The sequence below is a fragment of the Manis pentadactyla genome, chromosome 3 (genome assembly GCF_030020395.1).
Source record: "Manis pentadactyla isolate mManPen7 chromosome 3, mManPen7.hap1, whole genome shotgun sequence".
Classification (NCBI taxonomy): domain Eukaryota; kingdom Metazoa; phylum Chordata; class Mammalia; order Pholidota; family Manidae; genus Manis; species Manis pentadactyla.
In genome coordinates, this window is record NC_080021.1 from 83860010 (window position 1) to 83875599 (window position 15590).

At 37.9% G+C, this 15590-nt stretch overlaps 1 protein-coding gene across 1 annotated transcript in view; it reads left to right on the forward strand.

Annotated features, from left to right (window-relative positions):
- Window positions 1-5281: 5281 nt before the first annotated feature.
- LOC118923551 (ankyrin repeat domain-containing protein 26-like) overlaps window positions 5282-15590 on the forward strand; it is a 70048-nt gene continuing 59739 nt past the window's right edge. Inside the window, exon 1 of the mRNA XM_057499341.1 lies at window positions 5282-5374. Within this exon, the coding sequence (XP_057355324.1) occupies window positions 5282-5374 (93 nt within the window). The remainder of the gene's footprint in view (window positions 5375-15590) is intronic.

Here is a 15590-nt window from a genome sequence, read left to right on the forward strand (position 1 = left end):
GTAAGTATGCATTCCACTATCATTCCTGGTATAGAGCTATAGTACCATCGGTAAATAATGTCGGAAACAAATCCAGACTGAGCTATGTGGTTTGCTTTGTAACTTATATAACATGCATATAAAAATCATAAAGCAGTAAATAAATTACTGGCAAAAATTGGAGGAAAATATGCCTCTTCTATGCACAACAAAATCCATTCCTACACCCTTTGCTTGCTCCTACTTTGCAGCCAGTAATCATTTGATCTTCCTTTATTTTATATGCTATTGTCTTTTTGATCCTGTTAAAAGTATGGTCAGAATAAAAAGCAAATACTCAAATAATCCACCAGCTTTTTCTGCATTCAAAAATAAATAAGATTTACTACAAGTCCAAGTATAATCCCAGCGGTATTTCTTGTAGGAATTAACTGGCTAATTCTTAAATTTATATGAAAAGGCCAAGAACCTAGGATATGCAAACCAATCTTATGAAGATTAAAGTTGGAGAACTTACCACCTGACTTCAAGACATGCAAATCTACAGTTTTCAAAACATCATAACACTCAGATAAGGACCAACAAAAACCAATGGGACAAAATATACAGAAGGAAAACAGACCCAAAGTTATAGAGTTATTTGATTTTCAGCAAAGAGAAATAATCAAATTGGAAAAGGGCAATCTTCTCATCAAATGGTGCCTGAACAGCTGGACACCCATTTAGAAAACAAATAAAATTTGACTCCTCCTTTACACTGGGCTTAAACATTGATTTGAAATGGATCATACAAAAAAAATGTCAAAGCTCACACCCTAAGACTCAGTAGAAAACACAGACTATCTTTGTGACTTGGGGTCATTAAAGGTTTCTTAGAAAAAATATGTAGAACAAAATAGCTTAATTGAAAACAAAAAAACCATGAGAAGAGAAAATTGATAGACTGGGTTTAATCATAATTTAAAATTTCTTAGTAAAAGACACTGTTAAGTAAATGAACAAGAAAGCCACAAGTACAAACATGTATCTGTCAAAGGACTGGTATGCAGAATAAATAAAGACACTGTACAACTTAAAATTATTTTATCAATGAAAAAATGGGCAAAAGAGTTGAATAGACACCTCACAAAAGAAGATCTATGAATGGTCAATAATCTCATTAAAAACTACCCAGTGCCTTTGGTCACTAGGGATATGCAAATTAAAACCACAACAAGATATCTCTACACACTCACAATAGCAAGTGCTTTCAACAACATGGAGCAACTGGAGCTGTCACACATTATTGGTGGGAGTAAAAAATGGAACAGCCATTTTGCAAAATGACCTCATATTTTCTTTGAAATTTAAACATGCACATACCCTAGTGTTCTATTACTACATATTACTCAAGAAAAATGAAAATGGATATCCCCAAAATAGTTGTACAAGAATATTCATATTCTTTATTCATGATAACCAAAAACTGGAAATGGCCAAGTACCCATCAATAGGAGAAGGAATGAACAAACCATGGTATGTTCATGAAATGGAACACTAATGGATAATAGAAAAGAAATAAGCTATTAACACACACAATTTGAGGGCAATCTCAAAAGCATTGTGTTAAATAAAAACCTAACACCAAAGACCATATACTGTATGATTCCATTATATGAAGTTCTGGAACAGGAAAAATTAGCGAGGTAGAAATGAGCATAGTGACTGCCCCTGGCTGGTTAGGGACATAGATTAACCAGAAATGAACATGAGGGAACTTTCTGAAGGTGAAGGAGATGTTCTATACCGTGATAGAGGTTTAAGATACATAGGTGAATGCACTTGTCAAAACTCAAGGAATAGTAGACTTAAGGCTGGCCCATTTCATAGTGTGTGAGTTTTTCCATATAAAAAGAACTGTAAGCAATACTGAGTTTAGGGGAATTGTATTTATGTCTGCAACTTACTGGGAAATGCAGCAAAAAATAAGATTTGTTGATGGGTAATAGAGGGATGGATGTATTGATATATAGCAATAAAGCAAGTGTAATAAAATGTTAATGGTAGAATCTAGGTTGTGGGTATACAGGTTTATACCATAAAATTCCATTTTTCTGCATATTTGAAACTTCTTGTAATAAATTGATGGGAAAATGAACTTAAAGATTTTTTATAGTGCTTTTAATGTAGCGCTATATTATTAATGTTACTAACATTTATCTGGAATTGTCTACATCTTCCAAATCCTTGGCCATTTTTGCCATGGCCAATCATGTTCTCAGCCCGGCACCCTTCTCTGTATTTACATAGTTCATTTTCTCCCACCCCACCATGTGCTCTATACTCTCTTCAAATCTGTTAAGATGTATCATGATGATTAATGGTCCTGCCTCCATGTCGATGGTCATTTTGATACCATATACTTATCAATTCCCCACCCTCACCCTCAAACCAGGGCTGTGGCTTTTCCAGGGCTATTTATCCTGTCTGATCTCCATGCAGGGGGTGGGAAACAGCAGTCTCCTGGGTTGGTCAGTAGTCAGCTTATTTGCCCAGATGCCTAGTTCCAACAGACTCATCATAGTGAGATTAGTTTTAGCCCCATAACTTTTTCAACCAGCAGGTACCTTACACTCCAGATGACTCCCCACTCCCACTTTTCTCAACAGGATCTTCTAATGAGACTATAATATGGCTTGCTTTTGGTATCACAATTAGCCAGAGGGAAAATGAAGAAAGACATCCAGGCCTTCTGATTTCACAAAGGCCCTTCCAGTTAATCTCCATCAATCCCAGTTATGTTAATCTCATTAGAAAGGAAAAGAGAATGCAGATAATGGAAACAATCACCTTAATGTGACTAATTTTAGACTGTAACTATTATTTCAAAGGTCATTTGTGGAAATAATGTTTTATAGGAGTACATATACTCCATCATCTTACAAAGCACGCCAGGATTTCTGTGTGGTTAGAAGTCTGGGTGTCTGCTAACCCACAAAGGCTATCAACCTAAATAGTCTGAATGTCAGCAGCCAGGTGCTCTCAGGACTCTGAGATGAATAGATAGGGATGAGGAGAATGACAGGAGAGGAAGAGGCATAAAATAATGAAAATGAAGACTGAAACTCTACTGTAATCTTTTCAATTCTGTAGTGCTGTTTTCTATTAATTCTATAATGTTGAAATGTTCTCTTATTAATGACCACGAGCATGCCTCAAAAGTTTCCACACCTCCCCTGACTTTGGTCTTTCAAAGATATACCTCTCTATCTTTGGTCTTTTTCCTCTTGACTTATCACATTAGCTGAAACATATTTTTCAACAGTCCTATCTGCTAGATCATCCCTTATTTTAGTTAATGCTTTGCATTAACACTTGAGTCCCTTATCATGATAATGTTCATTTTGACTTTAGACCATTATTTCCCTGTCTTATGCCCATGGCTTTACCTACTGTTATTCAGACATCCAATTATGTTATCACATCTCCATCCCTCTTGTTTTCATCTCATGGACAAGAACAAACCTTAAATATAGGGATTCAACATAGGAATTCAAGATATAAGGGAAAGGACACAGAACCTGAAATCAGAAAACTAGTGTTGGGAAAACTGGACAGCTACAGGTAAGAGAATGAAACTGGATTGTTGTCTAACTTCATACACAAAAGTACACTCAAAATAGATCAAAGACCTGAATGTAAGTCATGAAACCATAAAATTCTTAGAAGAAGACATAAGCAAAAATCTCTTGAATATAAATTTAGGCAACTTTTTCCTGAACACATCTCAGGCAAGGGAAACAAAATCAAAAGTCAACAAATGGGACTACGTCAAACTAAAAAGCTCCTGTCCAGCAAAGGACACCATCAGCAGAACAAAAAAGCAGCCTACAGTTTGGGAGAATATATTTGTCAATGACTTATCCGATAAGGGGTTAACATCCAAAATATATTAAGAGCTCATACACCTCAGCATCCAAAAAACAAATAACCCTATTAAAATTGGGCAGGAGACCTGAAAAGACACTTCTCCAAAGAAGAAATACGGATAGCCAACAGGCATATGAAAAGATGCTCCACATCGCTAATCATCAGGGAAATGCAAATTAAAACCACAATGAAATATTACCTCACACCAGTTAGGATGGCCAACACCAAAAAGGCAAGCAACAACAAATGCTGGTGAGGATGCCAAGAAAGGGGAACCCTCCTACACTGCTGGTGGGAATGTAAGCTAGTTCAACCATTGTGGAAAGCAACATGGAGGTTCCTCAAAAAAATAAAAAGAGAAATACCATTTGACCTGGGAATTCCACTCCTAGGAATTCATCTGAAGAAAAAAAGATCCCTGACTCAAAAAGACATTTGTACCCCTATGTTTATCACAGCACTATTTACAATAGCCAAGGTATGGAAGCAACCTAAGTGTCCATCAATAGATGAATGAGAAAAGAAGATGTGGTATGTATACACAATGGAATATTACTCAGTCATAAAAAGCAAAGAAATCCTACCATTTGCAACAACATGCATGGAGCTAGAGGATATTATGCTCAGTGAAATAAGCCAGCAGAGAAGGACAAATACCAAATGATTTCACTCATTTGTGGAGCATAAAAACAAAGCAGAACAGAAGGAACAAAATAGCAGTAGACTCATAGACACTGAGAAGGGACTCGTGGTTACCAAAGGGGAGGGGTTGGGAAAGGTGGGCCGGGAGAGAGGGAGAAGGAGATTAAGGGGCACATAATTCACAACTACAATATTGGTAGGTCACAGAGACAGCAGTACAGCACAGAGAATACAATTAGTGACTCTATAATATCTTACTATGTTGATAGACAGTGACTGCAATGGAGGGGGAGGACTTGATAATATGGGTAAATGTTGAACCACTGTGCTGTGTATTTGAAATCATCACAAGATTGTAATATCTTATGATACGTTAATAAAAAAAAAAAGAAGAAGAAGAAGAGCACTTGGGTCCTGCTCCAAATACCAGAACTAAGATCTGTAGAGTTCTGTAAAATGAGGGGCTGGCTTAATCTCTATAGTCCTCCTTTCACAGTTTGAGTTTTGTGGATACAGTCAAGTGTCCTTGTGGAATTCCAATCCCCAGCCTGTGCCTCATGCCTAAGGATGACCCATGTGGCTTTAATCCTCCAATTCTGTATCAGGGAAAACCACACAGTTCCAGAAAATTTCCAAGGGCTGAACCTGATTGTAAGTGCTGCACGAGCCTAGACCTGGAAGGAGCAGAAGCAGGTGGTGACAAGCCTTCCAGAGCTGTGCCTCCCCATGTGGGTGGGTCACATGGACATCCATGTACACGCAACATTCCTCACCTCAGACAGGAGACAGAGACGGAGCAGATGATTACCCTTCTAAGACGCCCCCTGCCACAGGCAGCCACAAAGTAAGGTTGCATGTCTCAGGCATACTTCATTACTTATTTTACTTTTAGCTTTCCCTCACCTTTTTACTATTGAAAGTTCCTAAGTTTATAAACAATTCCTAGGGAGATCTTCAAGGGAACTAATTTTATAACAGAAGACTAAGGAGTGGCTGAAAAATGGTGACATGTGTCCAAAGGCAGATCTGAAGCAGATTACAGATTATGAAGTAAAAAAATATATATATTTTTGTTCTCAAAAAAAAAAGAAGAAGACGACTAGCTCTGCTTCTTATGACAGGGGTTGCTTTGAAAAATGCACAACCTGTTTCCTTTCTTAGAAAGGAAATAGTATTATTCTGCCAGCCTCTTCTAAAACACAGGAAGCTAAATCACGGGCTGGTGGCTGTTTTCAGGGTGCTTATTCCGCAGCTCCTGTGGCCTGCCCTACGCCCGGGCAGAGCTCCTTCTGCAGCTTCTGGACTTTGAAGTAGTAAGTGCTGAGGAATACTAGCAGGGCACTAAGAACACGCTCACACATTTTTTAAAATAAAACATCACACGATCGCTATTCCTTAATCGCCTCGGCATTTGGGTCAGTCGCCTCCTCACACTGTAATCTGCTGCCCTCCTTGCTGCGCAGCCCACAGCTGCCGCACCTCCAATGTCTCAGCCCCACTTCACCCACCCATAAATATACGCCAATCGCTGATCACTTAGACGTCCTCCATCTCTGAAATCTTCAACTCGGAGATTTTTTTCCTTTTGTTTCAAGTCGTTTTTCCTTTGGCCACTCCTGCTCCTCGTCATCTGCAGCTTTATCACCAGGACTTCAGCCTCTCTTCAGTCTCATATGCCTATCAGGACACTCTGGATTTCATCTGTTCCTCCTTCCCGGGTGATCAGTGGGTTAGTCTCCGTTCCAGGCGGCAACATAGAATCCCATGGTCTCTTGCTCTAACAGTTCATATTGCCACTTCTCAGCCTCAGCTGCTTCTTGTGTGTCCTCAACATCTTTCAACGTTATGTTCAATCATTTGCATCAAGAATATTGCTTGGGGGCTCTCTCATGTCAGTTTTAAGAGATCTGACAAATACCAAAAAATAAGGTGCTCTGATACATTGTATCAAGCCAAACCACACAACTATTCACAGGTATCATATGAAAGGAGTGTTTCAAGATCATATAACTTCAGGAACTTACGGGTTAAACAAGATTGAGAGGCTTGCTATCATCAGATTTCTCAGAGCCATTAAATATGCTCACATGCACTGTGAATATTTAAGAAGATAGAGCTGGCAAAGTTTTCCGAATTTATTTGACTCTGAGGGTTCTACAGAACAAATTTTGGGACACGCTGATTTATTATGATCACAAATTACTACATGTCACAACCTGCCAGGAACAGATGTATGATGTCTGGGTGTTTTGTGTGGCTTTGGAAGAGGGGTGTTGGGACACTGCCATCCCCAAAAATATATATTTTGACTGATTTTTTTCCCTATCTTTGCTCACAGAGAGTAGAAATCTTTCCCCTCTACTTACTGCATAAATCATATTCTTAGGGGAGAACGTTCTAGTAACTTTCAAGCTAGGGTGAATCAATGTAATTGCTCATTCCAACCTCCAGGAACATTTACCTCTGTCCTTAGGGACTTTGTACATTGTGATTATTACACAGGGTATAGTCTTTCTGTTACAACCAAAATGTCCCAGCCTCACCTGTCTGTGATTAAGACTACGGTCACATGTCTGTTAATGCCCAAAGTATTGTGCTATTCTAAGGATCCCCTCTATCTCTCAACCTGCACTACCGCAAATTATACCAGTATTTGTCCATAAGCTGGTCCTCCGGGTAGCTTGCCTGCTGTCTGTGGGGAGAGAAGAACTCCAATGCTATTCTGCCACTTACCCTCCTTCACCAACATCTCTTCTCTCTTTAGATGAACCAGTTCCTGCACTGGCTGTAAACAGCTACATATTCCCTTGTCTCATGAAGGGACTGTGGTGATCTAACTGGGGGTTCTCTCAACCTGAAGGCGCATACTAGGCACTTGGGGATCTCCTTAGAGTGCAGACTTTATCAGGTAGCCTGCAAGGAATCTGAGATTCAGAATTTTTAATAAGCTCTCAGGTGATTCCCATGTATTTGATCCAAGGACCACATTTTGACCAGCAATGTTTAACGTCTTAGATTTTTGCCACCTCTCAATTAGACCTGCACTCTAATGTACTTAAATCCTTTTCTCTGTAGCAAGAATCATTACTTAGGCTCTCCTCTTTCTCTCACTCATCACCAGAACCAGTAATTTAAAGTGACCAAGGCAACAGCAATAATAATAAAAAGTTATTTCTACCCAGCCTGAGAGTTCCTTTATTGATGACCAATCCTCATCAGATCCTGGGCTTAGGACAGCTGATGCTTCTTAAACTTGAATGTACCTAATCACCTAGGGAGTTTGTTCAAAGGCACATTCCTGGGTCTCTCCCCCAAAGGTTTGGATGCAGCAGGTCAGAGTAAGGACCAAGAATTTGCTTCCAGGCAACACTGATGATGCCATCCAGGATCCATTCTGCGAGTCTGAGTAGCAATGGGACAGGCTCGTTCACCAAACTGTGGGCTCCCAGCAAATTTTATTGCTTGCCTCAGTCCTGAAAATGGGCTAACAGTGAATTGCCATTGCAAGGGAAATGAGGAAAAGAAGTGATTATTTTTCACTTTACGTATTAGGAAAATTAGCAAATAAAATTTTAAAACAAATAATTCCCAGAAATTCTTACATGGTTTCAGAGATGCTGGTAAAGAAATAAAACCATGAAGACTAAAGTTTGCCATGTGGAGCCACAATTCCAGGTCAGTTTGTCTCTGAGGCAGAGAAATCCTGGAATAGAGAAAAGGAAGGAGGCTGAGGCAGGAGACACCCTGGTCCTGAGGGGACTGTGCCACGCCTGGGAAAGGGGGCCTTATTCTGGATCCTGAGGAGAAAATACCAGAGAAAGGTGTCATGATTTATGGGCTTTGAGGGACGTTATTCAGAGGTTGTGCTAAGGAATGTGCAAGACAGATATGAGGCAAAGATCAGATATATTCTGAATAACATTAAAATCAGCTGTTTTCAATACCCATGGGGTGTTATGAGCACATGTTTTATGAAAGGTCTTAGCTGACTTGATTTACCCTCAGGGTATCTCTACGTACAAAGGCCTTTTGTGCACGGAGAGTTCTCCTAGAAGTCTGTAGGCTCACCAAAGCCTCAAAGGCATCTTCCAGATAATGAAATCTGATTGCAGCTCAAAGGCACTGAAGTGAACCGACCAGTAAAATCAAGAAAACAGGCTTGACAACAGTAATAATTTTTAGTAATCATTGGTAATATACAAGCTTACAGTTTTAATGTAAACTTAAAAAATAAAATCGCAGTTTTTCATTAACTACAAAACTGTTTATATTAAGTACTGTTTTAGAGGATTTATGGTGAGTCTTTTAGGGTAAACACTTTATAATAACATTCTTTCCGCAGATGGGACACTAATCATGTTCTAAAACAGTTCTGCCTAGGAATAAGTGAGGGTTACACAGGTGAATGTGCAATTTGTGGTAATTTTATGTCTAAACTGGCATACTTTTGAGAGCAAAGGGGGATGATGTTAGTAATTAGGCCAGGATATAATAACTCTGAATTTAGGCATAATGTGGCTCATGAATTTTAAAACATTAATAAACTTTGTATGAAGAAAGATAGCCTTAAGATGGTGTTACTCAAATTTAAAATGCATTTTATGACAAATAACCTCAGAGCAGACACCCTCTGACATCTTCATCTGTGAACTAAATTCCAGTAACTTCTTCTCCTGTAGTGAGGTGGTTTCATACAGTCATATCAAAGATAGTTATTGTTAGTTCAATGTTCTCTGAAGATAAGCTTTCTCAGATAAAACACACATACACAACTTTTCTTTCTTTATAATTTCTACTAGGTTTGACCTTGACTAACAACATTTAATTTCTTTTGCCATTTCAACAGTAGCATGGAACGCATTAAAGGTCTGTGCAGATATGTTAAATAATCTCTCCTTTTCCTACTCTGTTATTCAAAAATACTAATCTTACAGGTCAAAATCATTTGTATATTTTGCGATTCTTCCTCCTTTCATAATTTAGCTAAATGCCCCCAAATTTAAAATAAAATATAGATAAGCTTGGTTTTATAACATTTATGCATATGGGTGTGTGTGTATACATTAAAACCAATTTTTTGCACTTTTTCCTACTTTGATAATGTAGCTAAATGCCCCCAAATTTTAAAATAAAATATAGATATGCTTAGTTTCATAACATTTATACATATGGGTGTGTGTATATACATTAAAACACCAAGGTCTGTGTGCGAGCACATGACGACACACATGATTTCCCAAACACATTCCTGTCTCATGCGATTTTCATTTGTGGAAGTGACTGAGTGAGGACACGGAGATATCAGTGCCGCTGCGAGAATTGATTACTCACGTTTCCCAAGAGAAGGGGGCTTACTGCCTGCAGAGCCACAGAGGAAGCCTGCCTCTGGTCAGGAGCACAGGCAGGAGGCGACAGCCTGTTCCAGTCTTTTGGGCTTTCTGCAGAGAAGGCCAGGCAGGGCAGAGTGATCGGTCTGGTAATGGCTCGTTTGAACAATTCTGGCAAGTTTTGGGCTATCGAGGTGGTCCCCAGTCTTCTGATACCTGGCCCTGGGATGACTGAGGGCAGGGATTGGCTTACTGTGTGAGAGGTCGAGAGGACTGCTGAGTTATTCCCTTTTGGTTCCATCCTCTGTAAACCAGAGAGAATAATACTATATACATAAGATACAGGTTGTGGTGAGGAATGTGTGAAATAGTAGAATATGGGAAGCTCTCCAAATTGTCCCTTCCCTGCCAGTCAGCAAACCCTGACACCTTTTGTTCTGGGTCTGTAACGTTGGCTGTCCATTGACTGGGAGTGCAGCCTGGGGATAAGCTGGTTTGCATATGAAAGGCATGCCTCTTCCGAGCCCTCTGTCACCTCTAACAATTGGCCAGCCCCAGAAGGGGCAATCTCTCCAGTCCATGAAAAATTTGTCAAAACATCGTAAGATGCAAAAAAATCTGAAACCTGACCAATATAATTTCATGTTAAACTTAATAGATTTATAGCTTTACTGATACAAGAAAAAAAATAATTAATGTACAAATATTCATCAAATCATTGAAAAGGGCTTTAAGTAGGGCAAAGACTATCGAGATATTCCATGGCCTTCCTGCAGCTCTAAGCTGTGAGTTCACATGGCTGCATCAACAGTGTGGGACTAATGCATGTGTGGTTATCTTCCCAGTGATCTTTATGCCATCAACACAACCCAATGTTTCAAACAGATGTCAGTAAATGCCACTGGGACAGGCTCTTGTCATCTGGCTTTTCCTCATCATCAAAGCTCATGTCCCCAAAGGTACAAGACTCTGCAGGACAGAAAAGGAATGATAACTTCCAACTCTAGGGACTACTGGAAATAGATTTCCAGGGAAAGCCCCAATATGAGAAAGATCTAATGCAATGGTCAATGGCCTTTCAAGGTGGTCTGGCTTTGACCACACATACTTATATTTCTTTTTGTACCAGAAACCCAAAAATGGACAAGCCCATGGTGACTGGTCTTCCAGCAGATTTCATACAGATTTTTAAGACAATTATCCTTTCTCTGCAGCCTCCCGGGAATGTGAAATTTTCCCTTTTCCCTCCTGTGTCCTCTAATGCTCTCAGCCTTTCAGAACCAAGACCTTCCTTTCAGTGGAGCCTCTTACATTCATTCATTCATTTATCCAGTCATTCACTTACTCAGTATTCATTCATTTGGTAGCTACTAGACTTTAGGCCCCATGCAATTAAGGGCATTCCCAGTTTTCACACTGTGAACATTTCTAGATTATTTTGAAAACATTTTAAATAAGGTTGAGAGAATATACTGGTACTTAAGGATGGATGTGAGCTTCAAATTCTACTTGCTTTGTTACCTTGGGCTGTTGAGTTATCCCCTTTTGGTTTCATCCTCTATAAACTGGAGAGAATAATAGTATATACATAAGATCGGGGTGTGATGAGGAATGTGTGAAGCTCCCAGAATTGTCCCTGCCCATCGGCAAACCTTGATGCCTTTAGTCATGGGTCTGTAGCATCAGCTACCCATTGCCCAGCTCTAGAGTTTCTCTTCCCAAGGGCATTAGCCCTATTCCTTGAAGGATGATATGCACATGCTCCTCTCACACCCATGGGTAACAGGGTGATTTCACACTGTTGTGAAGTCTGGGTAATTAACAACTCCTAGAAAACTAAGTATGAACCTTTGGTTATGACTGGGCCCTGTTCATAGGCTGGGCTTCTACCCATGTGGAGTGCTTGGACTTGATTCCCTCCATTGTAGGAGCATCTGTTAAAGCTGCTCTGTTTCACGGAGCAGACTTCCTCATGCCAGGGCTGCTTCCTTCTTTAGTATGTCATTCTCTATCTTCTGTTTATCAAAATTCTACAGCATTTTTCAGGGCCTGGTTCTAACAAGACCTACTCCATGAAGCCAGATCTGATCGCCCCCACCCCTGCCAATGGGCAGGACTGACAAAATTTTAATAGGGTGCCACATAACTTTGGCCATAGAAGAATTTGGCATATTTTATATCACAAATGTCAGGAAGATGCTAAATGGAGTTGTAATGATTGATAAGAATGTTTTTAGAATGAAGATAGTTGTGCCCTTGTGAGACTATTTCTCTTTAAAGAGGAATAGAAAAATATCTCAGACCCCATAACAGTAGGGAGCCAGCAATCCCCCACGGAACTCAGTTCCTCCACAATCAGAGAGAGGATTAAAGAAGGCGGCGTGTGAGATGAGACAGAGGCTTCCTCCTAAAACCACATACAAAAAATTCACCATTTTAAAGTGTTACTATTCAGGTTTTTAGGGTATTCATAAGGTTGTGTAATCATCACCACAATCTAATGTCAGAACATTTTCATTATTTAAAAAGAAGCTTCATGTCAGTTAGCAATCATGTCCCATTGCACCTTTTCTGCAGTACTGATCTACTAATCTACTTTCTGTCTCAGAATTTACCTATTGTGGACATTTCCATATAAGCAGAATCAGAGTAAATGTCTTTTTCTGACTAGATTCTGTCACTTAATATGTTCCCATGTTCATCCATGTGGTAGCATGAATCAGTACTTTGTTCACTTTTGTTGGTGCAATAATATTCCACAAAAATAGATCATATTTGGCGTATACATTCATCAGTTCACACTTGAGTTCCTTTTTTTTTTCACTGCTAAAAGTACTGCTATAAATATCTGTGATCATATTTTTGTGGACGTAGGTTTTAAATTCTCATGGGTATATATCTAGTGTAATTGCTGGGTCATAGAGTGATTCTATTTACTTCGTGAGGAGTTGAAATTCTCATATCATATATACTGTTGTATGGATATGCCACATTTTGGCTATCCATCAATCAGTTGATGGATATTAGAATTGTTTCCACTTTTTAGCAATTATGAATAATACCGTTTGAACATTTGCTTACAAGTTTTTCTGGAGATGTATGTTTTTATTTCTCTAGGGGTGGAATTGCTGGGCTATGTAATACCTCTAAACTTTTTGAGGAACTGCCAATCAAGTCTCCAAAGTGGCTGCACTATTCTACAATTTCTCCAGTTATATTAGAGTTTCAGTTTCTCCACATCCCTGTTATCATCTTTGATTTCAACCATTCTAGTGGATGTCATTATTCACTGTGATTTTGATTTGCATTTCCCTAATGACTAATGAGATTGAACATTTTTTCATGTGGTTATTGGATATTTGTATATCTTTGCAGAAATGTCTATTCAGATCTTCAGCTCATTTTAAAAATTGCATTGTCTTTTCATTACTGAGTTGTAAGAGCTCACTATATAGTCTGGATATTTGTTCTTTATGTGATATGTAATGTGCAAGCATTTTCTCACATTCTGTGTATTATCTTTTTACTATCCTGACTGTGTCCTTTGAAGCACAAAGTTTTTAATTTTGATCAGGTCCATTTTATCAAACGTGTGTGTGTGCACATATTGCTTGTGTTTTTGGTGCCACGGATAAGAAACCATTGCCCAATGCAAGATCACAAAGATTTACTCCTATGCTTTCTTCTAAAAGTTTAATAGTTTGAGCTATTACATTTAAGTTTCTGATCCAGAATGAGTTAATTTTTGTATATGGTATGAGGTAGGAGATCCAATTTTTCTTCTGCATGTGGCTATTCTTCTTCCATTGGAATGTCTTCATACCCTTTCTGAAAATCATTTAACAGTTCATTTCTGGACACTCAATTCTTTTTCATTAATTGGTCTAATCTTATGTCAGCACCACACTGTCTTAATTATTGTAGTTTGGTAGTAAGTTTGAAATTGGGAAGTGTGAATGCCCCACCTTTGTTCTCTTCCAAGATTGTTTTGACTATTTTGGTCCCTTGAATTTCCATATGAATTTTATGAAGAGCTTGACAGTTTCTGCAAAAAACCTAACTGGGATTATGGTAGGGCCAGTGTTGAATCTGTAGATCAATTTGGAAAATATTGCCATCTTAGTAAGTGTTCCGATTCATGAACATGGGATGTCTGCTTTAATTTATTTCAGCAATGTTTTGTAATTTTCAGTGTATAAGTTTGCATTTCTTTGATAAAATTCTTTCCAATTATTGTTTTTTAAATGGGTGTTTTTTTAATGTAATTGCTTCCTCAATTTCATTTTTTTGAACTCTTTATTGATAGTGTACAAAAATATAATAAAAATGTTTTTAAGTGAAAAATACTATTGAAGCAGTTTCATAAAATAGTAAAAGGAAATATTTTCTAAATAATTTAATGTGGACTTTTGCTACTTTTGAATCTATATTGTCCACTGTGTTAAAGACATATATATTACAACTTCTTTACAAAGGCTGGATAAACTTCCTTTCAGGTAATCTGTGATTCTCACCTTATTTTCTGGTGATGTTGGATATTTTCAAAAAAGATTAAAGGTTTTTTTGAAATGGGATTGGAAAATTATTCTTGGGAGACTTAAATGTGGACAGGAAAAGACAAGCATTCACATAACCATCTTGCTTTGATCATTTTCCAGAACTTTAGGACTATAAATAAATGACAGGGAAAAAATCCATAATATGGATGTAAATGATGAGAAAGATGTACAATTAAGAATATTTTGAAGTAATTCCTTTATATTTTAAATACAACCAGATATTTTTTATTGAAGTACATACAAGTTCTTTATTAATTTCAAAAACTGATGGAGTTGCATTTTTCAAAAAGTATTGAGTAGTTACTATATAATTATTGTACTGGAACCATACTGAGTATCTGAGCTGCAGTGTATTATACATGCAATTTAATAATTCTAACCTATAGAGTAATGTAAGGTAGCTATAATAGGTATTGCCAACACCATGCTAAAAGGAAGAAAGTGAAATCATAGATATTATGTAATTTTCTAAATCCAAATAATTTCAGGATTTCCAATTCCTAAATGCAAATAAACTTATGATACACTTTGGCAGAAACAATACACACGTATTTTTAAAAATTAGGGCACACTTGAGAATGGCAAATGTGTTCAAATCAATCCCTTGATAACAGTCCAAAGATGCAGAAGTACTGTGAGTATAGTAGGGCTTGTCTGGTGAGTTCATTGTGAGAGAGAACGTGGCACCTCTGTATTGAAAGGTGAAGGAAAGTTTAGTGGGATTGTAAAGATCTTTAATGATTTAGTCCTTTGTTTTTTAAGGCCACATTTGCATTAGAATTCCCTGATGTGCTTATTGGAAAGTGAAGAGCCTCAGGCTCTGTAACTGGTATGTACCTAGTGCATTTGACACTTTGAGTGGGTAATATTTTAACACTCCATTCTTCTATACAATAAAATTAGTTCTAATAACAATCATGCAACAGTAAAAATAATAATGGCCAGAAAAGGAAACAGATTTAACATTTTTCTTGAAACTTTATTTAATCGAGGAAGTCAAAAAATTCAGTTAAAAAATAAGTATTACTGAAGTTAAAAAGAAAAACACTTTTTCTTCTCTTTTTATTGAAGTACTGTTGATATACAATCTTATATTGGTTTCACATATAGAACACAGTGGCTCACCAGTTATTCATATTATTAAATCCTCTCCACCACTACTACAGTTAATTTC